The 25,412-nt window shown below is 44.8% G+C and overlaps 1 protein-coding gene across 2 annotated transcripts; it reads left to right on the top strand.

Annotated features, from left to right (window-relative positions):
* Window positions 1-1,515: 1,515 nt before the first annotated feature.
* Window positions 1,516-25,412, top strand: LOC121581002 (desmoplakin). Of its 2 annotated transcripts, none has more exons than XM_041896281.1 (23): window positions 1,516-1,594; window positions 3,867-3,988; window positions 4,195-4,336; window positions 5,830-5,955; window positions 6,063-6,122; window positions 6,233-6,400; window positions 6,609-6,713; window positions 6,966-7,061; window positions 8,267-8,392; window positions 9,294-9,452; window positions 9,678-9,832; window positions 10,213-10,339; window positions 12,223-12,409; window positions 12,694-12,950; window positions 13,199-13,380; window positions 13,594-13,732; window positions 13,988-14,181; window positions 16,219-16,381; window positions 16,512-16,595; window positions 16,766-16,873; window positions 17,672-17,770; window positions 17,993-18,490; window positions 20,416-25,412. In XM_041896281.1, the coding sequence occupies exons 2-23, from the start codon at window positions 3,897-3,899 to the stop codon at window positions 23,650-23,652; spliced, it is 6,504 nt and encodes a 2,167-aa protein (XP_041752215.1). In that variant the 5' UTR covers window positions 1,516-1,594; window positions 3,867-3,896; the 3' UTR covers window positions 23,653-25,412. The 2 variants fall into 2 exon arrangements, with proteins under 2 accessions (XP_041752215.1, XP_041752214.1); XM_041896280.1 differs by having other exon boundaries at window positions 17,993-19,819.

The raw sequence follows: 25,412 nt of genomic DNA, 5'->3' as shown, positions 1-25,412 counted from the left end.
AATAGTTAATGATTAGTTTACTGTGAATCTGTTGAATACATCCATTGTAGATAGACAGTGGGGAAAAAATCTAACTTTGTTTTGTCAAATACATAAATCCAACATTGTATAAGCATTTTTAATCATAGTGAATTCAGTAGTTATCCCCGATCAGAAGTCGAACCGGGGTCCAGCAACTGTCTAGCCAACACCTTAACGGTTACGCCAAGAGGTCCGAACTTCTTATTTAAGTGGCTAGGTGTTTTGTTGACAGTCGTTGGAGTAGGGTTCGCGTCCCGGTTGTGGCGCCCCTTGAGCAGAGATGGGCTGTATTTCTGTTGCATGTATTTGAAATATGTATTTCAATTACTTCTGAGTATTTTGTAATTTGAATTACATTGGGCTGAACTACACTCTAATGTATTTTGTAACAATATATTTTCGAGAGGTGTCTTTCGAGAGCGTCTGCTAAATGAACTAAATAAAAAATTATATGTAAAAATAAACAATTCCAAAGCATGCTTAGTATTATTCTAATAAGCTTCGCGCTGAAACAAGGCCAATAATAATACCCAGTGTGCTTTGCAGTTCATTCAGGAATGTTCATTTTCACATTTACATTTAGGTCATTTAGCAGACACTATTATCCAGCGTGACTTACAGTCAGTGTATTCAACTAAGATAGATAAACAACAACATATCACAGTCACTGTCAACATTTATGTAAACTGTTACTGAGAATGTTGTTGCTGTTCAGCCAGCTATTTGCAAATGTATTTTTGTATTCTAAAATACATATTTTAATTAAATACATTACAAAATACAAGTATCTTGTAGTTTATTTTGATACATTGATCTTAATGGTATTTTGTAATATTATTAAATACTCAAGAAACACACTGTTTAGACTTAATTAAGAGAAATCAGATTCAATTGAAATTAGGCCTATCTTTGATTTTAGGAATCACATGATTACATTATGATTAGCATTATACAAAGTACTGTGTGTATTGGGTATATTTTGTGAAATTGTTAGATATTACTTGTTAGATATTACTGCACTGTCGGAGCTAGAAGCACAAGCATTTCGCTACACCCGCAATAACATCTGCTAAACACGTGTATGTGACTAATAAAAATAGATTTGATTTGTTTTACATTACGTTTTAAATGACAAAACTACACTCACAATAGTGGTCAATGCCCTGATTCTATACAGGGCTTCAATAGCCTAGGCTACATTATCCAGAATACAATCACAGATTACTCAACTCAACACATATTCTGGGTCAAAGCGGATAGATTTAGATCCATATTGGGCTGTGTTCAAGAGTGAAATGTGTTGGAAACTTTCAACACACTACACACACATACCCCTTAACTTGATCCTCCCCCAGAAAGTGATGTCACCTAATGATGTCGCCTACCTTGTTGATATTGTTAATATTAGTATAATGCCGATTTAATGGATGTTTTGTGTTACAATATTGCCAACTTTGATGGTGTGTTCTTTTTTTTGGTCATGTTTAGTGTGCAGAGCATCCAACACAAAGCTTTCTTCCTGCAAAGCCAGTGTCAGGAGCACCTGCAGAGAGTACAGCAGATTCTCCAGGCAGTAAGTACTCTACACAGGTCAATTATGGATAGAAACACACATGCACGTATGGATGCACATACCCACACACAAACATGTTTGGTTGTGGAATAGCAGCATTAAAATGGGTTTAGCTTTAGCATAATAATTGATCTTTCACTTACAAATATAAAGTCATATTTTTGATATTGTCTTCAATGTTTCTATGTAAACAGGAGTTTTTTGCAATGCTGTTTTTTCTGTGTTGATGCAACATTGGTAACAGCTGTGGTCTTCAGCTGTACTGATAATATTGCACTCATCTAGAATTACTCTCCTGAAAAGGGCTCTTTGCCTTTTTGGCCATGAATAGTCCATTATTATCTCTCCTTGCTGAAGTGTTTTCAGCCATTATTGGTCATATTGGTGTGGTCTTTTTGACCTTGTTGATAGTGTCTTCCTGGTTGTCTTTTTGACAGTGTAGTGCAGCGTTTCCCAAACTCTGTCCTCAGGACCCCAAGGGGTGCACGTTTAGTTTTTTGCCCTAACTACACAGCTGATTCAAATGATCAAAGCTTGATGATTAGTTGATTATTTGGATCAGCCGTGTAGTGCTAGGGCAAAAAACAAAACGTGCACCCCTTGGGGTCCCGAGGGCCGAGTTTGGGAAACTCTGGTGTAGTGTGTACCACAGTAGGCGGTGGCACCTTAATTGGGGAGAACGGGCTCGTGGTAATGGCTGGAGCAGAATAAGTGGAATGATGTCAAATACATCAAACACAAGGTTTCCTGGCTGTTTTGGTGTGTTGACCATGTTGACATAGTAGATTACTGGGCAGTCTTGTGGACAGTGTGGATGTGTTGACAGTACTGTGTTGACTGTACAGTGGGGGAAAAAGTATTTAGTCAGCCACCAATTGTGCAAGTTCTCCCACTTAAAAAGATGAAAGAGGCCTGTAATTTTCATCATAGGTACACGTCAACTATGACAGACAAATTGAGGAAAACAAATCCAGAAAATCACATTGTAGGATTTTTAATGAATTTATTTGCAAATTATGGTGGAAAATAAGTATTTGGTCACCTACAAACAAGCAAGATTTCTGGCTCTCACAGACCTGTAACTTCTTCTTTAAGAGGCTCCTCTGTCCTCCACTTGTTACCTGTATTAATGGCAACTTGTTGAACATTGATAATCTCCCTCGATCTGGGGCTCCACGCAAGATCTCACCCCGTGGGGTCAAAATGATCACAAGAACGGTGAGCAAAAATCCCAGAACCACACGGGGGGACCTAGTGAATGACCTGCAGAGAGCTGGGACCAAAGTAACAAAGCCTACCATCAGTAAAACACTACGCCGCCAGGGACTCAAATCCTGCAGTGCCAGACGTGTCCCCCTGCTTAAGTCAGTACATGTCCAGGCCCGTCTGAAGTTTGCTAGAGTGCATTTGGATGATCCAGAAGAGGATTGGGAGAATGTCATATGGTCAGATGAAACCAAAATAGAACTTTTGGTAAAAACTCAACTTGTCGTGTTTGGAGGACAAAGAATGCTGAGTTGCATCCAAAGAACACCATACCTACTGTGAAGCATGGGGTTGGAAACATCATGCTTTGGGGCTGTTTTTCTGCAAAGGGACCAGGACGACTGATCCGTGTAAAGGAAAGAATGAATGGGGCCATGTATCGTGAGATTTTGAGTGAAAACCTCCTTCCATCAGCAAGGGCATTGAAGATGAAACGTGGCTGGGTCTTTCAGCATGACAATGATCCCAAACACACCGCCCGGGCAACGAAGGAGTGGCTTCGTAAGAAGCATTTCAAGGTCCTGGAGTGGCCTAGCCAGTCTCCAGATCTCAACCCCATAGAAAATATTTGGAGGGAGTTGAAAGTCCGTGTTAACCAGCAACAGCCCCAAAACATCACTGCTCTAGAGGAGATCTGCATGGAGGAATGGGCCAAAATACCAGCAACAGTGTGTGAAAACCTTGTGAAGACTTACAGAAAATGTTTGACCTGTGTCATTGCCAACAAAGGGTATATAACAAAGTATTGAGAAACTTTTGTTATTGACCAAATACTTATTTTCCACCATAATTTGCAAATAAATTCATAAAAAATCCTACAATGTGATTTTCTGGATTTTTTTTCTCATTTTGTCTGTCATAGTTGACGTGTACCTATGATGAAAATTACAGGCCTCTCTCATCTTTTTAAGTGGGAGAACTTGCACAATTGGTGGCGGACTAAATACTTTTTTCCCCCACTGTATGTGTGTATTGTTGTACTGACCATATGATTGTCCTCCCCCAGGGTGGTCCAGTGGTGGAGGTGGACAAGCTCATGAGTATGTCCTCTGAGGCTATAGAGCAGCTGAAGGGATGTGCCATGGAGCTGCAGCACATGAAACAACCCAATGACAACATCATCCAGAGGTAAGGACAAGTGTCTGTGAGAGAGAGAAAGAGATGAAAGAGAGAGGTAGTGAGAGTGTACTCGTGTGTGTGAAAGAGAGAGAGTGTGTGTGTTTGATACATTAATTTGCATATTTGTTTGCATTTACATTTGTGGTCAAAAACAGATGGGACGAATCCACTCTTATCTTTCATGTCTGACATTTGCTGTCTCACCCTCCCTACAGCATACAGCATCTCCAGAACATGCAGAGTGGGATCACCTCCTCCATCAGTGGCTCGACCCAGAGGAAGAGCAGGGGCAGCATTGGCTGGGAGGAGAGGGGGAGGTCCTACACTGATGCCATGTCTTGGATCGGCCAACAGAAGGTATTATAGCAATAAAACCTGCATCATTTATCTACCGATTCCCCCTCAAGGTGATTGCAGAGGGTGAAATAGGTGACTGCATCACTCTGGAACTTACCCCTTAGACAATATGCCATCCTTCTCTCAAATCTCCAAACCGGTTTAGAGCAGTAGGATAGATAGTGTGAGAGTGTGTGTGTGTGCAGGGAGGTTGGAGCATGACACCAATCGTATCGCAGATTCTGGCCTGCTGAAACTCAAACCACCAAGATGCGAAAACATAAGCTGCTCAGAAAGAGAGAGAGAGAGAGAGAGAGAGAGAGAGAGAGAATGAAAGTGAAAGGGGGCGGAGGGTTCAGAGAGAGAGAAAGAGTGATGAAAGAGAAACAACAAACAAGGGGGAGAGAACACATAGCAGAGAGAGAGAGAGATTGAGCAATAGAGAGTGAAAGAAGGGCAAAAGGAGAATAGGAATGTGAAATCTGACACTCACTACTGACTGACGGTGACTGTTAGACTGATGACTTGCATGTCTATGAAAACACGCCTTGCTTCCAACTGATCTGCTCACTCACACACACCACTCCCTACCACTCCCTCTTCCTCTCTCTCACCCCTTACCTATCATTATCTCACCACTGATCATCCCTTGTTCTCAGATGTTTTTCTTTCCCGGATGTTTGTCTTTCTGATTTTGTCACTGCATGTTGTGTTGTGTACATTCTCTCTTTCTCTTTAGCAAGTCAAGTGGATAAAAGTATTGGCAACAGTAAAACAGCAACAATAAAATGTTTCCCTACTTGCCCTCTCTCTCTCTCATGACCCTATTTGAGCCGTCACATGCCCTCTCTCCCCACCCACATATCCCTCTCCTACCTCTTTATTCACTGCGACAGTGTAGCTCACCAAATAGACATTTGTGCATACAACTTACAAACATAAATGCATAAAAAAGGGTGGGGGAAGAAAACAAGGAAGGAGAGAGAGAAAAGAGAGAAGAGAAAGGGAGAGTGCAGCTCAGTAGAAACTGGCTGGGGGTGGTTGGGTGGCTGGGGTGGGGGTGGTTGGCCACCCAACCACCCCAGCTAGTTTTGACTGAGCACAGCACTCACCCTTTTTCTTATCAAAGATGAGTGGAGTGGAGTGGAGTGAACTCTCTACAGGGGGAATATATGGAATAGTTTCCTGCTGATGACAGACACACTGACAGTGGGAACAGTTAATGATTGTTTACTGCCATCTAGAGGATAGAGTTAGGAAATACATTTATCGAAGGTTCCATACAAACAGATGTGTTTCAGTAGCACTTTGTCACTGTCCTACAGCTGATATGGAAATATTCAAAAGAATTGCTAACTAAATTACACCAAATTTTACCTTTTGTAATGAATCCTGAAGCCGAGAGGTTGTTATTCAGTTATAATAATGTAATTAAGCTTTTGGTGACATGATGTTTCGCAGTGTCGTTGAGGTAAAGGAAGCTGTATCTCTCCTGTGTGTCTGTCTGTATGCAGCGTCTGATCGAGACGTCGCCATGGGGTGAGGATGCAGCCTCCATCGAGCAACAGATCCTGAGCCAGAACAAGTTCCACAGCTCTATACAGAGGAGCCAAGAGGTGGATCGTGCCAGAGATGAACTGGTACGTATTGTAGAGTTGACTGTAACTAGGGCCCATAGTTCCCCCTGGTCAGGTCACATAGTTGTGTAAAACGTCTGACCCTACTGATCGTCTGTGTCTTTACTCAGGCCCAAATTGATGACAAGGGTGGCTTCCATTCCCTGCAGCAAGAATGGGACAGTCTTCAGGTATGAGTCCATATTAACAACAAACAATTGAACAAAATCAAATGATTTGATCATTCATTTCTTCAGAGTTATGATTAGTGTATTATCATTGAGCTCTTCTCCTCTGTCAGAAAATGTCATTTGCTCGTACGGGCCAGCTAAGAGAACTGCAGAACATAATCGAGGAGATCTCCAGGGCCATCATGTGGGTCAACGAGAGAGAGGAGGAGGAGCTGGTGTTCAACTGGGGAGACAATAACATTGATGACTACATCCCCAAGAAACAGGAAAGCTACTCTGTAAGGCTTTACACTGACATGATATCTATTCAGTACACTCATTAGTCTCATGTTACACTTCCTAGTCTCGTTTTCACTTCGCTATTTACAAACTAACATGAGAGCAATGGATATCAAAGTCCATGCACTGGTAACCATGAGTAGATCCACCTAGATACCTATACTGTAGTAGCCATTTTGAAGGTCCGCTCACTGTCTCTCTTTCCAGAAACTGATGAGTGCCCTGGAGGTAAAGGAGAAAGAGCTGAACAAACTGAAGCAGAAAGTAGATGGCCTCCTGAAGAACAATCACCCAGCCTCAGACAAGATCGAGGTGAGAGTCACTTTACCCTTAGCTAGGGTTGAACATTTCCCCAACTTTGCCAAAACCTGCAGGGTTTCTAGAAATTCCGATTGGAAGATTCCTGGAATCAGGAGGGAATAAGCAGGAAAACCAGGGAATGTTACCGGAATTTTGCAACCCTACCCGTAGCTTCCCATAAGCAGTGAAGTGGAAACATGAGTTTGTTCTACACTATTTATGGAGGTGCTGCTAGCTAAAAGGTGCTGTTTGTTTATTCCCAAGGCCTACATGGACACTCTGCAGACCCAGTGGAGCTGGCTGCTCCAGATCACCAAGTGTATTCATGTCCACCTGAAGGAGAACGCTGCCTACAGTCAGGTGAACACACACGTGTATATACTTCCATAAACACACACACGTGTATATACTTCCATAAACACACAGACGTGTGCACAGACATGCATGCACAGACACACAGACTTAACAAAGAGCTGCAGTTAGTTTCAGAATGGGTGGCAGGGAATAAGCTAGTCCTAAATATTTCTAAAACTAAAAGCATTGTATTTGGGACACATAATTTACTAAACCCTAAACCTCAACTAAATCTTGTAATGAATAATGTGGAAATTGAGCAAGTTGAGGAGACTAAATTGCTTGGAGTAACCCTGGATTGTAAACTGTCATGGTCAAAACATATTGATACAACAGTAGCTAGGATGGGGAGAAGTCTGTCCATAATAAAGCGCTGCTCTGCATTCTTAACAGCACTATTAACAAGGCAGGTCCTACAGGCCCTAGTTTTGTTGCACCTGGACTACTGTTCAGTCGTGTGGTCAGGTGCCACAAAGAGGGACTTAGGAAAATTGCAATAGGCTCAGAACAGGGCAGCACGGCTGGCCATTGGATGTACACAGAGAGCTAACATTAATAATATGCATGTCAATCTCTCCTGGCTCAAAGTGGAGGAGAGATTGACTTCATCACTACTTGTATTTGTGAGAGATATTGACATGTTGAATGAACCGAGCTGTCTGTTTGAACTACTGGCACACAGCTCGGACACCCATGCATACCCCACAAGACATGCCACCAGAGGTCTCTTCACAGTCCCCAAGTCCAGAACAGACTATGGGAGGTGCACAGTACTACATAGAGCCATGACTACATGGAACTCTATTCCACATCAAGTAACTCATGCCAGCAGTAAAATTAGATTTAAAAAACAGATAAAAACACCTTATGGAACAGCGGGGACTGTAAAGCAACACAAACATAGACACATGCATACAAACACACGATAACATACACACTATACACACATGTACACATGGATTTTGTGTTATAGATATGTGGTAGTAGAGTAGAGGCCTGAGGGCACACACTTAAAATGTTGTGAAATCTGTTATGAATGTAGTATTGTAATGTTTTTAAAATGTATAACTGCCTTAATTTTGCTGGACCCCAGCTAATGGGGATCCATAATAAATACAAATACAAATACAGACACACACACACACACACGAGGGATCCTGCTTAAAAGCTACCATAGGTAATTTTTTACTAAACTTCCCTCTCCACTTCAGTTCTTCAAGGAGGCCAATGAGACCTACAGCAAGCTGCAGAAGGAACATGAGAACATCCGTAAGAAGTTCACCTGTGATAAAGGAACACCTCTGGAGAACCTCACTGAGCTCCTCAAGAACCTTGAGGTACCTAAAGCTGAATGACATCTGGGAATGTTTCGATGGGATCTCTCCCACAACTATCATATTATACATTTTACATTTTAGTCATTTAGCAGACGCTCTTATCCAGAGCGACTTACAGTTTAGTGAGTGCATACATTTTTCATACAAATAGTTGACATGAGCATGATGGACATGAAGTGAGCATTTTTGCTGTATATTAGATAACCCTCCTTACTACTCATACAGATGCCGGATCTTAATTTGATCACCCTGTTGCAGGATAACTTACCTGCAATGCAGAAAATGTAAAACTTGCTGTGTATTTGAGGTTTGAAAGGCTTCTGAAGTTTGTAATTTCCACTTTGAAATTTCAGACTTGATTTTTCCTTAATTTTCTTAAGGAAAAATCAAGTCTGAAATTTCAAAGTGGAAATTACAACCTTCAGAAGCCTTTTTAATCCTCAAATACACTGCACATTTTACATTTCCTGTAAAACATGGCCATTAATTATAATCCACATAATAATTCACATTTCCTGTTGCTGCAGGATTATTTTCCTGCTGTTGCAAACTGGCTCAAATTAAGATCCTATATTTGTGTGTTGTTGAGGGTAACTCCTTCCCCCATATGTTAGCATGGCAAACCGGTCTGGCTTGTTTAAAGAAATTGGCATGTGCACAACAGAATCCATATGACAGGACAGAATGCATATGACATACGGGTATATTACAATTGTTTAGGGTGGTTCATGTATGCCAAGACATGATTGATATGTAACTGAAATATTGTTGGTGAGAAAGTTGTAAATATAAAAAATAGGTTGGAATTATTTAAATGGGAGAACTAGTGGCTTTAGGGATAACTATAGGACTATTGGACCTGTTTCCGTGACCTTTATATGACCTGTGTGTTTGTCCCCAGAGAGAGAAGGAGATGATCATGGAGAATAAGAGGCAGGTCAAACACCTGGTCAACAAGTCCAAGAGCATCGTGAGGCTGAGACCACGTAACCCTGAGGAGAAGAGTAGTAGTCCTAGTCCTGTTATAGTACAGGCCCTGTGTGACTTCAAGCAAGACCAGGTCAGACACACACACACAGAGACCAGGTCAGACACACACACACAGAGATAAGAAAAAACACACATTCTAAATTGTTATCCCATGATCTTACGTAGCATATACACATTCTCACAATGCTTGTATACTACCACTACCACACCCAACACACACGTACAATATTTGCAGAGAAGAACTGGAACAGTAGTAAGTTTACACTGTTTTGCATGTGTTCTGTGTGTCCTACAGAAAGGGATCTTCAAGGGGGACGAGGGCATCTTGAAGGACAACTCACAGCGCAGTAAGTGGCAAGTGACGGGTCCTGGAGGTCTGGACATGCTGATCCCCTCTGTGTGCCTCCTCATCCCCCCTCCCAACCACCTCAGCATCGGACTGGCCAGCAAGTAAGACCCCCTCAACATCCACGCTGTCTGGCTCTCTGACATTACTGCCATTTCAATAACTCTGCCATAAAAATGACATTACATTACATATTAAAAGCTCATAAAGCTTCATAAAAGAGAATTAAATCTGGTGTCAGAATAAATCAACTGACTTACATTTTACATTTTACATTTTAGTCATTTAGCAGACGCTCTTATCCAGAGCGACTTACAGGAGCAATTAGGGTTAAGTGCCTTGCTCAAGGGCACATCAACAGATTTTTCACCTAGTCGGCTCGGGGATTAGAACCAGCGACCTTTCGGTTACTGGCACAACGCTCATACTATTATGACACCAACAGATAATTGATTAGTAACTGATCCTATGTTGTGTATTGCAGGAATGAGCAGTACTACGAGGCCATCATGGGCATCTGGAATCAGCTCTACATCAACATCAAGAGCCTCATCTCCTGGCAGTACTGTGTTAAAGACATCAACCACATTAACTCTCTCACCCTCACCATGGTAAGGCTTTACACAAGACTACCACTTACACAGCAGCCTGCATCTGCTAGATGTACAACACAGCATCTGTCCCATAAAACAATAGTACTGTACTCACAATATAAACAGGAAACAAAGTTATATTAACTTGTGTTTTAGAAATGTCAAGTGATGGTCTTATTTAGACATTATTGTTTAACTCTAACATCTCAATATATTTCTATCCACAACAAGAAGTAAGTACACTGCTCAAAAAAATAAAGGGAACACTTAAACAACACAATGTAACTCCAAGTCAATCACACTTCTGTGAAATCAAACTGTCCACTTAGGAAGCAACACTGATTGACAATAAATGTCACATGCTGTTGTGCAAATGGAATAGACAACAGGTGGAAATTATAGGCAATTAGCAAGACACCCCCAATAAAGGACTGGTTTTGCAGGTGGTGACCACAGACCACTTCTCAGTTCCTATGCTTCCTGGCTGATGTCTTGGTCACTTTTGAATGCTGGCGGTGCTTTCACTCTAGTGGTAGCATGAGACGGAGTCTACAACCCACACAAGTGGCTCAGGTAGTGCAGCTCATCCAGGATGGCACATCAATGCGAGCTGTGGCAATAAGGTTTGCTGTGTCTGTCAGCGTAGTGTCCAGAGCATGGAGGCGCTACCAGGAGACAGGCCAGTACATCAGGAGACGTGGAGGAGGCCGTAGGAGGGCAACAACCCAGCAGCAAGACTGCTACCTCCGCCTTTGTGCAAGGAGGAGCAGAAGGAGCACTGCCAGAGCCCTGCAAAATGACCTCCAGCAGCCAACAAATGTGCATGTGTCTGCTCAAACGGTCAGAAACAGACTCAATGAGGGTGGTATGAGGGCCCGACGTCCACAGGTGGGGGTTGTGCTTACAGCCCAACACCGTGCAGGACGTTTGGTATTTGCCAGAGAACACCAAGATTGGCAAATTCGCCACTGGCGCCCTGTGCTCTTCACAGATGAAAGCAGGTTCACACTGAGCACATGTGACAGACGTGACAGAGTCTGGAGATGCCGTGGAGAATGTTCTGCTGCCTGCAACATCCTCCAGCATGACCGGTTTGGCGGTGGGTCAGTCATGGTGTGGGGTGGCATTTCTTTGGGGGGTCGCACAGCCCTCCATGTGCTCGCCAGAGGTAGCCTGACTGCCATTAGGTACCGAGATGAGATCCTCAGACCCCTTGTGAGACCATATGCTGGTGCGGTTGGCCCTGGGTTCCTCCTAATGCAAGACAATGCTAGACCTCATGTGGCTGGAGTGTGTCAGCAGTTCCTGCAAGAGGAAGGCATTGATGCTATGGACTGGCCCGCCCGTTCCCCAGACCTGAATCCAATTGAGCACATCTGGGACATCATGTCTCGCTCCATCCACCAACGCCACGTTGCACCACAGACTGTCCAGGAGTTGGCGGATGCTTTAGTCCAGGTCTGGGAGACCATCCGCCACCTCATCAGGAGCATGCCAAGGCGTTGTAGGGAGGTCATACAGGCACGTGGAGGCCACACACACTGCTGAGCCTCATTTTGACTTGTTTTAAGGACATTACATCAAAGTTGGATCAGCCTGTAGTGTGGTTTTCCACTTTAATTTTGAGGGTGACTCCAAATCCAGACCTGCATGGGTTGATAAATTTGATTTCCATTGATAATTGTTGTGTGATTTTGTTTTCAGCACATTCAACTATGTAAAGAAAAAAGTATTTAATAAGATTATTTCATTCATTCAGATCTAGGATGTGTTGTTTAAGTGTTCCCTTTATTTTTTTGAGCAGTGTATATATTAAATGAGCGCTCTTTAAGAGTAGTCCTCTTAGCCCACTGTTGTTGTAAATTTCACTCTTCCTTCCTCTCTGTCACTCTCTCTCCTAGCTGTCCCAGATGCGTCCTGAGGAGTACCGTAACATCATAAAGAGTCTGGAGACTCACTACCAGGAGTTCCTCCGCAACAGCCATGGCTCCGAGATGTTTGGAGAGGATGACAAGAAGAAGATGGAGGGCCAGTATACTGGAGCCCAGACCCACTACGACACACTGGTCATAGGGCTGCCTACATTCAGTGAGTCCTAGGGCGCCTAGTCTACACAGTGGAGCTTCTTAGATGGCTTAACGCCTTCCCTGTCTACACTGCAAGCTACATCAGTTCAAAATAATTAGTAGAGTCAGGGAGGTTAAGATAATTAATTTAATCATTTAAAATGGACACTGTGACCCCAATTGCTACAGATGTTTGCCAAGAAATCACTCAGATTATGTTGGATGTAGGTTACTATATGAATATGTTATGCTACTGAATTCGATGCCAGTGCACTAAATTCAAATCGGTTCCATTTCATTTCACAGATCAATCCAAAGTGGAGGTGGTCAAGCAAGAGGTGGTCAAGCCCATCAAGGCGGAGACAACCAAGATCACCAAGACCTCAGTGTCTAAGACCAGCACCTCCACCCAGGGCTCTACCCTGAGCCTGACCCTGCTCAGTGACCTCCACGCCCTCAGACGCAGGCTGGAGCTGGCCGAGTCCGACCTTAGCCACCACCTCCATGTGCCCCTGGGGGAGAACAGTGTGCAGGAGTGCTCACAGCGCCTCCTAAAGCTGGAGGTATGCAACTACATCTACAACAGAGACATTCAATAGAGAAAATGGGCCTGTGAAAACTTTTACAAACTTTGCATTTCTTCCTCCTGTCTTTGATGTAATATCTGAGATAACATGACTGGATAGGCGTTAGCAATGTAAGGGAACCTGTGTGGTCAATCCTATCCAATTGTGTCTTTCTCTGAATAATCTTGATATCCTAAATGCAACCTATTCTACATGATGGACTAACCCTTGTTCCTGATTCTCAGGGCATACACCATGATCTGGATGGGGTGCGTGATGAGTACCTGAGGCTGAGGGAGAATGTCCTCAGGCAGCTGGAAGGGACAGAAGCAGACTCAGAGCAGGCCAAGTTCCTCAGGAAAGAGCTGGACCTCCTCAACCAGAAACTGGGAGATCTGCAGGGGCTATCCTCTGCCTACCTCCAGAGGTACTGCTCTTGCAGAAGCTTCTACCGTCTAGTCTTCTTCCTATGTTAAGAAATGGTAGCGAAAACGAACTGGTTAGCATGTGTTTATTGAGGGTACGTGTCACCTCTGTGAAATGGTTATAGTTGGTTGTGGTGTTGTTTCACTGTTGAAATGTCTTGTTTGTTGAGGTAGTGTTGTAACGTGGTGCGTGTGTGTCTGCTTTCCCTGTGTAGACTGTCATATCTGCGGAACTTGCTCCAGAGCCTCCTCCAGGCTGAGGATGTCATCAAGGTCCACGAGGCCCGTCTGACTGAGAAGGAGACCACCTCCCTGGATCTCAATGAGGTGGAGCACTACATATCCACCCTCAAGGTCAGACAGGCCATCAATCACCACTGCTGTCAATTAATATATTTCGAACTATGTTTAGTGTGTACATTATGCAGTGCTGTGACTGTTTGACTGTGAACGGCCTAATATAGATATATATATATATGATGCTTCTGGGTTGTTGTGTGGTCTGCTGCACAATGGTCAGTGATGGCATTGCAAAGGGATGTGTATTTCAACTAGAAGAGTGGCAGTGTTTTTCCTGAGGCTTGTCTGTCTGTCTGTCTGCCCCTACAGCAAATGAAGTCTGACCTGGAACATAAGAGAGACTTGCTGAAGGCCATGGAGAGTGACCTGGCCAATGCAGTGCATGTGAACAGTCAGATCTCAGGCTCCTTCCACAAGTGTGATGTGGACCTGTCCAAGTACGCTGACCTGGTGGGTCAGATGACTGACCGCTGGCGACGCATCCAGACCCAGATTGACAGCAGGTGAGGGCATTTAGATCTCTAAACATACACTTCTCACATACACTCTTACAAACTCTTCTAAACACACATAGCAAATTCTCCAGTGTTAAATCAACACTGACAGTGTTCAATTTAACACTGGCCCAGTGTCTATACAGGTCCACACATTTGAGTGTTAAATTAACACTGTGCTTAGTCCTGACGCTGTTACACTTTGTCAGTGGTAGGTAATTAACACTTTCAGTGTTATGCAATAACACCTTATGTAGTATTTTTAACACTAGGAAGTGTATATAGTTTGCACCAATGGTGTTACGCAGTAACGCCTCATAGTATTTTTAACCATCACACCAAGATGTCTGTATCTCTTGAAAAGGTCACTCAGTGTTGGGTTAAGGATATCATTTAATATTTACTGGTCTTTATTGCAACATGCAAAAACTTTAATAAACATAACCATAGACCACTGAAACTGTACAATACTTCCACTCACGGGTGGCTAAAAATGATGAATTGAAAGCCACGCACCCACTAAGCCACGCCTCCAATATACTTTCCCAGTGTGCCTTGACTTTGAGTGAATTGTAGCGTTGTTACCACCCATGACTGTATTTGTTAGTGAAAGAAACATGGTTATTGAATTTGTAAATTCTTTGTCCTGTGGACTTCACCAAATGAGTTCTTACTGTAGGCAAATTGTATCATAAAAATGTAACTGTTTATGACAATATCTTACACATCATAAGGCATTACTTTGAAGGCCATGTTTTACCCTAACACAGTGATGTTAGGAACCTACTGGTTTACAGGCCACATCTAGTGATGTTACATTTCATACCGGAGCTCTGAGGCATGCGTCGAAATCGCTAAGCAGTTTACTTCGAAGCAGTGTGCCGATGCTTGTATCACTTTATCAGAAGCATGTGATCAATGACATCCAAAGCTTCATTTTGTCGAACAACCACCTGATTGGTTTGGTATTGGTTTCGGTAGAAGACAAAATGGCTACCCTACCCTGCGCACACGCAAGTGCCACTAGAGTACTTCTGTAGCTCAGTTTGTAGAGCATGGCGCTTGCAACGCCAGGGTTGTGGGTTTGATTCCACGGGGGGCCAGTATGAAAAATTGATGCATTCACGAACTGTAAGTTGCTCTGGATAAGAGCGTCTGCTAAATGACTAAAAAAATCAAAGCCTCGTGTAATGAACCTATATTCGACAAAATTGGCTGGAAACGCTCAGTGCTTCAGGAAGCCACATCAGGCCTGCAAGTCACATTATGCTGGCTTGCAAAGTGATATATAATAACTATTGGAATCCAGACAGAGTTAGGACAACCAACAGTTAGACTTTTTATTCACCCACAACCTGCATTCAGAATGACTGTCAGTGTTGGGAACATTGATAAAGGAGACTACCTAAACCATTTAAACTGGAACAACTATTTCAGTAACGGGTGCAATAAATCTAACTAACTGATTGGGTTAGTTTAGAAAAATGTATGTTATTTATCTTTGTGTAGAATAAGATTAATCAATCAATCAGTGTACATGCAAAAACACAGATATTAAAAACAATCCCCCAAAAATCTAGCTGCAGTAGAGCATGCTGGGAAATAAGATAAAGATGGGTGTGGTTTTTATGAAGGTATGTTTTACTCTCCATAGAGTAAAACGGTCTCAATCAGACTCTCACACTCACCACTGGTTATTAACACCAACACTGGGATTATTTTACACCACTTAGTGTTCATTTCACTCCTAGAGAGTTAATTGAACTCCTGAATCAACACTAGAAATGTTACACTGAAAATGCAACACTAGGTAACACTGGCCAATTTGCTGTGCATGAAATCACTCTCATATCCAGTTCTGATGTTTCATAATAACTGCTTCTATGCACTAGTAGGGGATCCATCACACTCAGCCTCCTTGCATTCCATAGTCTTATTTTTGCTGGTAGTCAGCAACTCAATTGACCATGGGACTATCTCTCCTTTTTCTTCTCCCTCTCTCTCTCCCTCCCTCCTTTTCTCTTTTCTCCATCCCTCTCTAATAAGAGTGTGGGACCTGGAAAAGCAAGAGAAACAGCTAAGACATTTCCAGCAGAGCAGTGGAGTGGTAGACCAGTGGATAGACAATGCTAGACAGCGCCAGGACACCCTGCAGGCAGCCAAGTTCAGTGACATCCAGGCCCTCATGGAGCACCTCAACCAACAGAAGGTAGGACACTGCACAGCCATCCCAACAATATTTCCCAAAATGATGTAGTACAATTCTGTACAGTACAGAGACTGACTGGTTGTTTCAGGTATGATTGATAGATTTGAATGCACTCATGTTTGATGGACAGGTGCTGCATAGTGAGATCAAAGGGAAGAAGGAGAAGGTGGAGGATGTACAGAAGGATGCGGACACCTGTGCTGCCTCCATCAAGGTGAATGTCATGCTTTCACAACCTCTCTCAACACCTTGAATTTGGTTGTCACTAAAAGTATCTTACCAGTTTGCATATCACATCGCCAACTAAAACCGTATCATACTGTAGCATGTAAAATAAAATACAAATAAATACTTGTGTTCATACATGGTTCTACTCCATTCCAGGACTATGAGCTGCAGCTGGCCTCCTACAGTGCTGGACTGGAGACCCTGCTGAACTTTCCCATTAAGAAAACCATGCTCCAGTCCCCTGCCACTGTGGTCAGAGAAAAGGTAATGAACCAGCCTGTCCAACAGGGGGCAGTAGACAGTGTTATAAAGACGTCAGGGCCGTATTGATCAAGTGTCTCAGAGTAGGATCAGTTTAGCTTTTTAGAGCAAAGTTAATATGATTATGTGGGGGGGAGGGGGCTTTCAAATGAGCCCTGTAATTACAAAGATGCACATCTAATACAAATATGAAATGCAAAACAGGAATACAAAACACTATCATCATAGAAAACAAACACATTCTTCATCACCCTGGTAATCACCCTGGTAATGTGGGTAAACGAGTTCATGAAGCCTGAGGTGGCATAATGCCAGTCATAATGCCCTATAGGTATTACAGTGATGTTAATCCCAGTGTGGTAATCCTTTTGTTTTGGATTGATTTGCTATTTGGCTCTATTAAAAATTAAACCATAAATGCTGGCAAATAACCTTTTCAATTAACATTATCGTACACTCTTAGAAAAAATTTGCTATCTAGAACCTAAAAGGGTTCTTCGGCTGTCCTCATAGGAGAACCCTTTGAATAACCTTTTTTTGTTCCAGGTAGAACCCTTTTGGTTCCAGGTAGATCCTTTTAGGGTTCAATGTAAAACCCTTTCCACAGAGGGTTCTACATGGAACCCAAAAGGGTTCTACCTGGAACCAAAAAGAGTGTTCCTATGGGGACAGTCGAAGAACCCTTTTGGAACCCTTTTTTCTAAGAGTGTAGCTAGTGGTTGCTCTATTATAATTTTTTACACACATTTAAAAGCTTATGGCTGCTTGTTTATCTATTAACTTTATCTGTAACCCCACTAGGCAACTGACCTCCAGTCTCGCTACATAGAGCTCCTGACCCGCTCCAGTGACTATTACAAGTTCCTGGGGGAGATGCTGAAGAACATGGAGGAACTGAAGGTAAGGGCGTAGTGGCAGAATCGTAAAAATAATGAGTTTGCGATATGTAGCACATGAGTTTCCTTTAAATAAGACTATATATGATCAATTTCTGGAAGTGATATGACTTTCCTTGGTTATGATTGAGTTAGGGTAATCTGATTCTAGATCCTAGTTTTTAAGGGCAACTACTTTTCATTGCAACTATTATCTCATTGCGACTCTTCTATTTCCCCCCCTCAGATAAGGAACACCAAGATCGAGCTTCTGGAGGAGGAGCTGATACGTCTGAAGGAGAACATCCAGGACCGCAGCCAGAAGAACCGTTCCTTAGAGGATGCCCTGTCCCGCTACAAGCTGGAGCTCTCACAGTCTAAAGAACAGCTCATCTCCATGGAGGAGGTGAAGAGGACCACAGCCATGCAGGCCAATGTGGCCAGGGAGAGCCTGGGCACCACCAGCAGCCAGCTGATTGAGCTCAATGATAAGCTGACCCGCCTCACCTACCAGCTGGATGAGGAGAAGAGGAAGAGGAGGCTGGCCGAGGAGCGCTATACCAGCCAGCAGGAAGAGTACGAGGCGGCCGTGCGCCGGCGCCAGAAGGAGCTGGACGAGGTCAACTGGTCCAAGATCGACTTGGAGAAAGTGGTGAAGGACAAGGAGCGCGAGCTGGAGAGGCTCAGGATGCAGCTGGAAGAAGAGGCCACGAGGAGGCGCGGTGCGGAGCAGGATATCTCTAAGGTAAGAACCCAGTGCAACCAGGAGATGAGTAACCTTAAGCAAAGCTATGAGTCGGAGATACACGTCACCAAGACCACCATCCTCAAGGCTTCTCAGCAGAAACAAGATGACACGGCCGAGCTCAAACTGCAGTGTGAAAGACTAGAAGCAGATAAGAGGGATCTTGAAGAGGAGCTGAGGAGGTTGAGACTATCTGTGACTCAGACTGAGGAGATGTGGAGGAGGTCAGAGGAGGAGGCCCACCAGCAGAGGTCTATGGGGACGGAGGAGTCGAGGAGGAGGAGAGAGCTGGAAATACAGCTCCAGACCCTGGTCACCCAGAGAGGAGAAGAGGAGCTGAGGCAGAAAGAGGCGCTGGCCAAGGCCACCAGGAGCAGCCAGGAAAAGAGCAGGCAGATCAGCCTGCTCACATACAACCTGGAAGAAGAGGGAAAGAGGCGGAGTGCCCTGGAGATAGAGGTCAACAAGCTGAGGCAGTCCTACACTGAGCTGCAGACCAGTAACATCACCTCTTGGGAGGTCATCAACAAGCTCAACATTTCAGAACAGGAGATCCACCTGGTCCGAGTGGAGCTCGAAAAGCAGACCAACGAGAGGAACAAGGCTGAGACGACTGCCGCCAGGCTGCAGAGCCGCATCCGGGACGTGCAGGCCACAGTGGACAGTCTGGAAGCGGAGCTGGAGAAGCAGAAGAGAATCACCCAGGATGAGTTCACCTGCAGGAAGAGGATAGAGTCTGAGCTGGAGAAGATGACCCAGACCTGCAGAGAACACACCTCCACCATCAACACCCTCCGGGCCAGGCAGGAAGAGGTGTCCACCTCAGGAAGGAAGTATGAGCAGGAGCTCCGGGCTCTCCAGGAGGCTCTGGACAAGAGCCTGCGAGTGCACACAGCTACCACGGATCGCCTGAGTCAGGTATCCGCAGAGCTAAAGGCACTTGAACAGCAGCTCCTCCAGGAGCAGGTGAAGGTCCGTGAGGTCAATCTCCGCAACGAGAGCCTCTACAAAACCATTGAGGAGAAGGGCCGGCTGCTCAATGATGCCACCGCAGAAATCGAGAAACTCCAGAGCCTGACCCAGAAGCTGACCAAGGAGAGGCTGACGCTGGAGGAGGAAATTAGAGGAGTAAAGCAGGAGAAAGAGCAACTGAAACTTGACAGAGATAGTATGGATGGAGAGCGCACATCCCAGATCTCTTCCCTGCATGCCCAGCTCCAGAGCAGCAGCAAGATGACACTGGAACTTCAAGCGCTCATCAAGGACATGACCAAGGAGAGGGAAAAGCTGAAGTCAGATTTAGACAAAGTACAAAAGCAATCAATAGAGGTATTTTGATTGATCTGCAGGGTCAACTCCAAATAATTCCAACTAATTCCAACATCTCTGCATGAATGAGTGGCACTGGGAGGTTCAAATTATTTACATCATTAATTAATGTTTTCTATTGTTCTGGTTTTGTAATTTCCCCAACTTTTGCATAAGAAAATGGCTTTGCTTTTGTTCAGTCAAATAACAATTTTATTGTTGTTAACAATTAATAACTATTACTCAACTATAAGATATTCATTCATTATTAATAATTCCTAAACAAACTGGCTAAATTATATAAGTATTTAATCTATAATTTAATAGTTTTCTCAGAGGACCAATGTTCACCACCTGACTGCTTCCATGGTTTGCACTGCACTCACTCACGATATCTACAGTATATTATGGCTATACATTCACTGGTTGCTGGATATTTGTATTATCTGGGTCTCTGCTAACAATAGTGTTCATCTTTCTTCCCTCAATATTTTTACCAGAAGGGGAGAGGGTAACTTTTTTAATGTGTAATGATTTATACGGTCTTTATCCATACAGTTTTTTTTAAACATGGGAGTGTGTTCACCAATATGTCTTATTCTCCCTTTCCCTTCCAGACATCCATGATGGTGCAGCAGTCTCAGAACCACTACACTGAGATCTTGTCTGAGAGGGACACCCTTCTGATCAAGCTGAAGCAGCTGGAACAGGACAAGACCCGCCAAGGCCGCTACGAAGAGGAACTGAACCGCATCAAGGTCTCCCTGGAGACTGAGCTCCGCAACAAACAGCGTCTCCAGGAAGAAAGAGACAAGATCCACAAGGACTTCACCTACTGGAAGAGCCAGTATGAACTGAAGGAGGGGCAGATGAGGCAGTGTGACTCAGACAAGGACAAGATGGAGAGGGAGAGGCTCTCCCTGAAGAGCGAGTTGGAGCGTATGATGGTGGAGCTGAGGACCGTGGAGGAGAGGTATAAGGGCAGGCTGCAGAACTCACAGAGGGAGGTGTCAGATCTGGCCCTGAAGAGAGATTCCCTGGAGACGGAGCTGAGGAGGCTGCAGCAGAGGCTTGACTCCATGAGCATCCAGACCCAGACGGACGAGAAAGTGGTCACTGTGGATCCATCCAAGCTGATGTTCGATGGGGTTCGCCGTAAGGTCACTGCCCACCAGCTGTGTGATTGCGGCATCATCAGCAAGGCCACCCTGGAGCAGCTGCTGAAGGGAAAGAGGACCGTGGAGGATGTGGCTGTGGACATCCAGCTCAGCCTCAAGGGAACAGGCGTCATTGCAGGGATGGTCAGAGGTCCCCAGGGCAGGATGTCTATCACTGAAGCCAAGACCAAGAACCTGCTCAGCCAAGAGAGCGCCATCATGCTACTGGAGGCCCAAGCTGCCACCGGCCACATCATGGACCCCAAATTCAACGAGAAGATGTCAGTTGATGCTGCCTGCTCCAGAGGGGTGGTGGACACAGATGATAGAGACACCCTGATGACCGCTGAAGCAGCCGGTGCAGGCTTCAAAGACCCATACACCGGCAAGCTGCTGTCCATCGGACAGGCTCTAAAGCAGAACCGTCTGGACAAGGAGACAGCCCTCCGTTTGCTGCAGGCTCAGGAGTCCGTTGGCGGCATCTTGGACCCCGTTCTCAGCGTGTTCCTGCCAAAAGACCTTGCGCTTGACCGCAACCTGATCGATGAGGACCTCTACAGGGCTCTGAACAAGAAACCTGCCTGCTATCTGGACCCAATTACTGAGGAGAAGATCAGCTACAGTGATCTGAGGCTGAAGTGTAGGATGGAGCCCGCCTCTGGCCTGCTGCTCCTCCCAGTCCCAGAGAAGCCAATGACCGTGCAGGGTCTCAGGGGAGAGGTGTCCGTCACAGAGCTGATCAACTCCAACCTGCTGTCTGAGACCGATGTGCAGAAGCTGAACCAGGGAAAGCTCAGCAGCAAGGAAATTGAGGACAAGCTCAAGAACTACCTGCATGGTTCTAACTGCATCGCAGGGATCTATGATGAGGCCAACAACAGGATCATGACCATCTACCAGGCCATGAAGGAAGGTCTGCTCAGACGAGGAACCACCCTGGAACTTCTGGAAGCCCAGGCTGCCTCCGGCTTCGTGATCGACCCTATCAACAATGTCTGCCTGAATGTGGAGGAGGCCTGGAAGAGAGGCCTTGTGGGCAAAGAGTTCAAGGACAAGCTGATGTCTGCAGAGAGAGCAGTAACTGGATACAAAGACCCCCACACTGGCAAGACCATCTCCCTCTTCCAAGCCATCGAGAAGGATCTGATTGAGAAGGGCCATGGGATCAGGCTGCTAGAGGCTCAGATCGCCAGTGGTGGCATCATCGACCCCAAGGAGAGCCACCGTATCGATGTAGACATTGCCTACAAGAGGGGCTACTTCAACGAGGAAATGAATGAGATCCTGTCCTACGAAGGAGATGACACCAAGGGCTTCTTTGACCCCAACACCCAGGAGAACCTGACCTATCTGCAGCTGAAGGAGAGGTGTATCACCGACCCCAAGACTGGCCTGGTTCTTCTGCCTTTGAGGGACAAGATCAATCCTCAGCAGAAGGTTCAGCAGAGCAGCCAGAAGAACATCCTCCGTAAGAGGAGGGTAGTGATCGTAGACCCTGACACTGGAATGGAGATGACCGTGAGGGAAGCCTACCATAAGGAACTCATCGACTACGACACCTTTCTGGATCTCTCAGAGCAGGAGTGTGAATGGGAGGAGATCACCATCAGAGCTTCTGATGGTTCAGCTCGTCTGGTGTTGGTGGACAGGAAGACAGGCACACAGTATGACATCCAGGACTACCTGGACCGCGGTATCATCGACCAGACCTCCCTGGAGCAGTATCGCTTAGGAACCCTGACTCTGACCCAGTTCGCTGACCTCATCACCAGCAAGAGCAGCCTGAGTGAGCTGTCAATCACCGCCAGCAACATGGAGGATGTGGCCACCTGCACCACCCAGGCCTGCCCCTCTTCCCCCACCGTACGAAAGCGCTTCAACAGCATATCCATCACCTTCTCCCCAACAGAGGAGTTTGACGAAGGGAGCCCAATAGCAGCAATCTTTGACACAGAGACAATTGAGAAGATCACCATCCCGGAGGCTCTACGGAGAGGCATAGTGGATGCCATTACAGCTCAGAAGCTTTTGGAGGCCCAGGCCTGTACTGGAGGCATCATCAACCCCACCAATGGCCAGCGGCTTAACCTGCAGGATGCCGTCCACCAAGGCATCATCGATGATGACATGGCCACCAAGCTGAAGCCAGCCCAGAAAGCCTTCATGGGCTTCGAGGATGTGAAGACCAAGAGGAAGATGTCTGCGGCCGAGGCCATGAAGGAGAAATGGCTGCCTTACGAGGCTGGCATGAGGTTCATGGAGTTCCAGTATCTGACAGGAGGGCTTTTAGAACCCGGCAAGGGGCAGAAGACCAGCATCGAGGAGGCCATCCGGAGGGGCTGGCTGGATGGGAGAGGAGCACAGAAGCTCCAGGACACGAGGAGCCATACCAAGAACCTGACCTGCCCCAAGACCAAGCTGAAGATTTCCTACAAGGAGGCCATGGACAGCTGCATGGTGGAGGAAGGCAATGGCATGAAGATGCTCCAGGCTTCCTCCATATCCAGCAAGGGTATTAGCAGCCCCTACAACGTGTCCAACCCAGGCTCCCGTTCGGGCTCCAGGGCTGGCTCACTGGCCACCTCTCGTACAGGGTCCAGGAGTGGCTCCCGCAGGGGCAGTGTGGATTACTCCTCCAGCTACAGCACCTTCACCACTTCTGCCTCCACCACCTTAAGTTCCAACTCAAAGTTCTAATATTAAAACACAAATATAGGGGAAGAGGGTGTGGAGTAGAGTTGTCTTCGGGTCTGAAAATTAGAGCCTGGTCTTACCCAAGCCCGATGAGCTGAAGCCCAAGCCCATACCCAGTCCGACATCATAGAAATGTAATGAACCCGAACCTCCCAAAAAAGCCAGATTTCTAGGAGACAGCATATTGATTTAAACTGGTGTTGAGAACAATCCGGCAGAGGCAGGAGGCAGCGGAGTGAGGAGATGAGGAAACAGCACTTGTCTTAGAAAAGCGAGGAGAGAGGAAAACTCACCTTAGGCATAGTTATGATCAACTGAATTACGAAACTATTGGAATAAAGTAGGCTAATGCAATTGAAGGCATGTAACACATTTTTGCGTACAGAAACTCCCAAAGTCACATCCAACCGTAAGCCTATAATACATTTAAAGCAATAGCCATTTGTGGTCAACTTGATGATAATTTCAGCACCGTTTTAATTGGGACAGTGCCGTCGTGCTGCTTTGAGACAAGCGTGGGGACTCGTCTTGATAAATCAATCAATGTCAGATTTTTTAGTTTTCACTGAATCTCCATTTGGATATTTGTTTACAATTAGGCTGGGATAATGTAAGCTAAATTGAGGTGAGTGCTCATGAGCATGTTATATAGCTTAACAAGTTAATTTTTCTCTTCACTCCCGTAGTAACCTACTCCCGACCAAAACCCTGTGACTTGTCTTATAATCAATCAATGTTATTTTGTTTCACTGAATCTGTATATTTGGTTGATCTCTGGCTGGGCAAATAAATGGAGGTGGTAGCTCATTTATTTGTTTGCTCATCTGTCACTGATCACAAACATTTTGCATGCAATAATGTAGCCTAAATCAAGTTAATATATGCATGAATCGCTCGCTCCTACCCTCCTTGTTTTCCTTCATCATTATAAAACGTAAGCCTAGTAGAGGGAGGGGGAGAGAGAGATTTAGAGAGCGCAGTAGTAGAAGCCAAGGTGCGCTAGTAGTCACAAAGACACGCATGGTCAAAAACTTTTTTTACACAGTGTGGCAAGTCCGAACCTGGTCCGGCCTGATAAATTCTCAGAACTTCATGTCCGGCCGTCGGGTTTGGGCTGAAAATGACAACTCTAGTGTGGATTAGATGCGGGTAGATGTGATGTGGCACATTTGTTATGGTGGAGGAAGAGGGAAAGTGGGTTAGATAGGGGTAGAATTTGTGATGTGGTATATCTTTCATTGATTGTTTGTGTTTAGTTTGATGTTTTGTGCTGTTAGCTAAATCTGGTTTGGGGGTATATAGGTTGAAAATATTCAACTATTTGTTGGATAACGGTTTGTTAGAATGAAATCTAAAATCGATGTCAATGTTTAGATTTTTTACAATTTGGTTGAAAATAAAAGTAGTATTGAAATGTATAACATTTTACCAAATAAAACACTAACTGCTTTTTATGTTGTACTATGTTTTGTTGTTAAGTAGATGAATGGCAGCTTTTTAATATGACTAGGAGGGAATCTTTTACTGCTTCAATGGTCCTTGACTCACAGCATCTATTCTACAATGTCTACAGTATTCATTTATCTGATTTTTATTTTGCTTTAATATCACTCAATCACTGGTAAACATTTGCAGATCAGATTTTGGTTTTCAAGCAATCCTTTGAAGTAACAATTAATGTACTTGACAATTACCTACGCTTTACAACACAATGTCCAATGGTACTGAATTCTAAAACAAGTAATAAACCATTTATGAATTTA

Source organism: Coregonus clupeaformis, chromosome 14 (assembly GCF_020615455.1).
Source record: "Coregonus clupeaformis isolate EN_2021a chromosome 14, ASM2061545v1, whole genome shotgun sequence".
NCBI lineage: Eukaryota > Metazoa > Chordata > Actinopteri > Salmoniformes > Salmonidae > Coregonus > Coregonus clupeaformis.
This window is presented reverse-complemented; position numbering and strand designations above follow the sequence as displayed.

Bases quoted from the DNA above. Each gene is read 5' to 3' on its own strand.
- LOC121581002 (XM_041896280.1), top strand. From the start codon at position 3,897: ATGAGTATGTCCTCTGAGGCTATAGAGCAGCTGAAGGGATGTGCCATG. The intron at 5,956-6,062 runs GTACGTATTGTA...GTCTTTACTCAG, and splicing joins ATCGTGCCAGAGATGAACTG to GCCCAAATTGATGACAAGGG. The intron at 9,833-10,212 runs GTAAGACCCCCT...TGTGTATTGCAG, and splicing joins AGCATCGGACTGGCCAGCAA to GAATGAGCAGTACTACGAGG.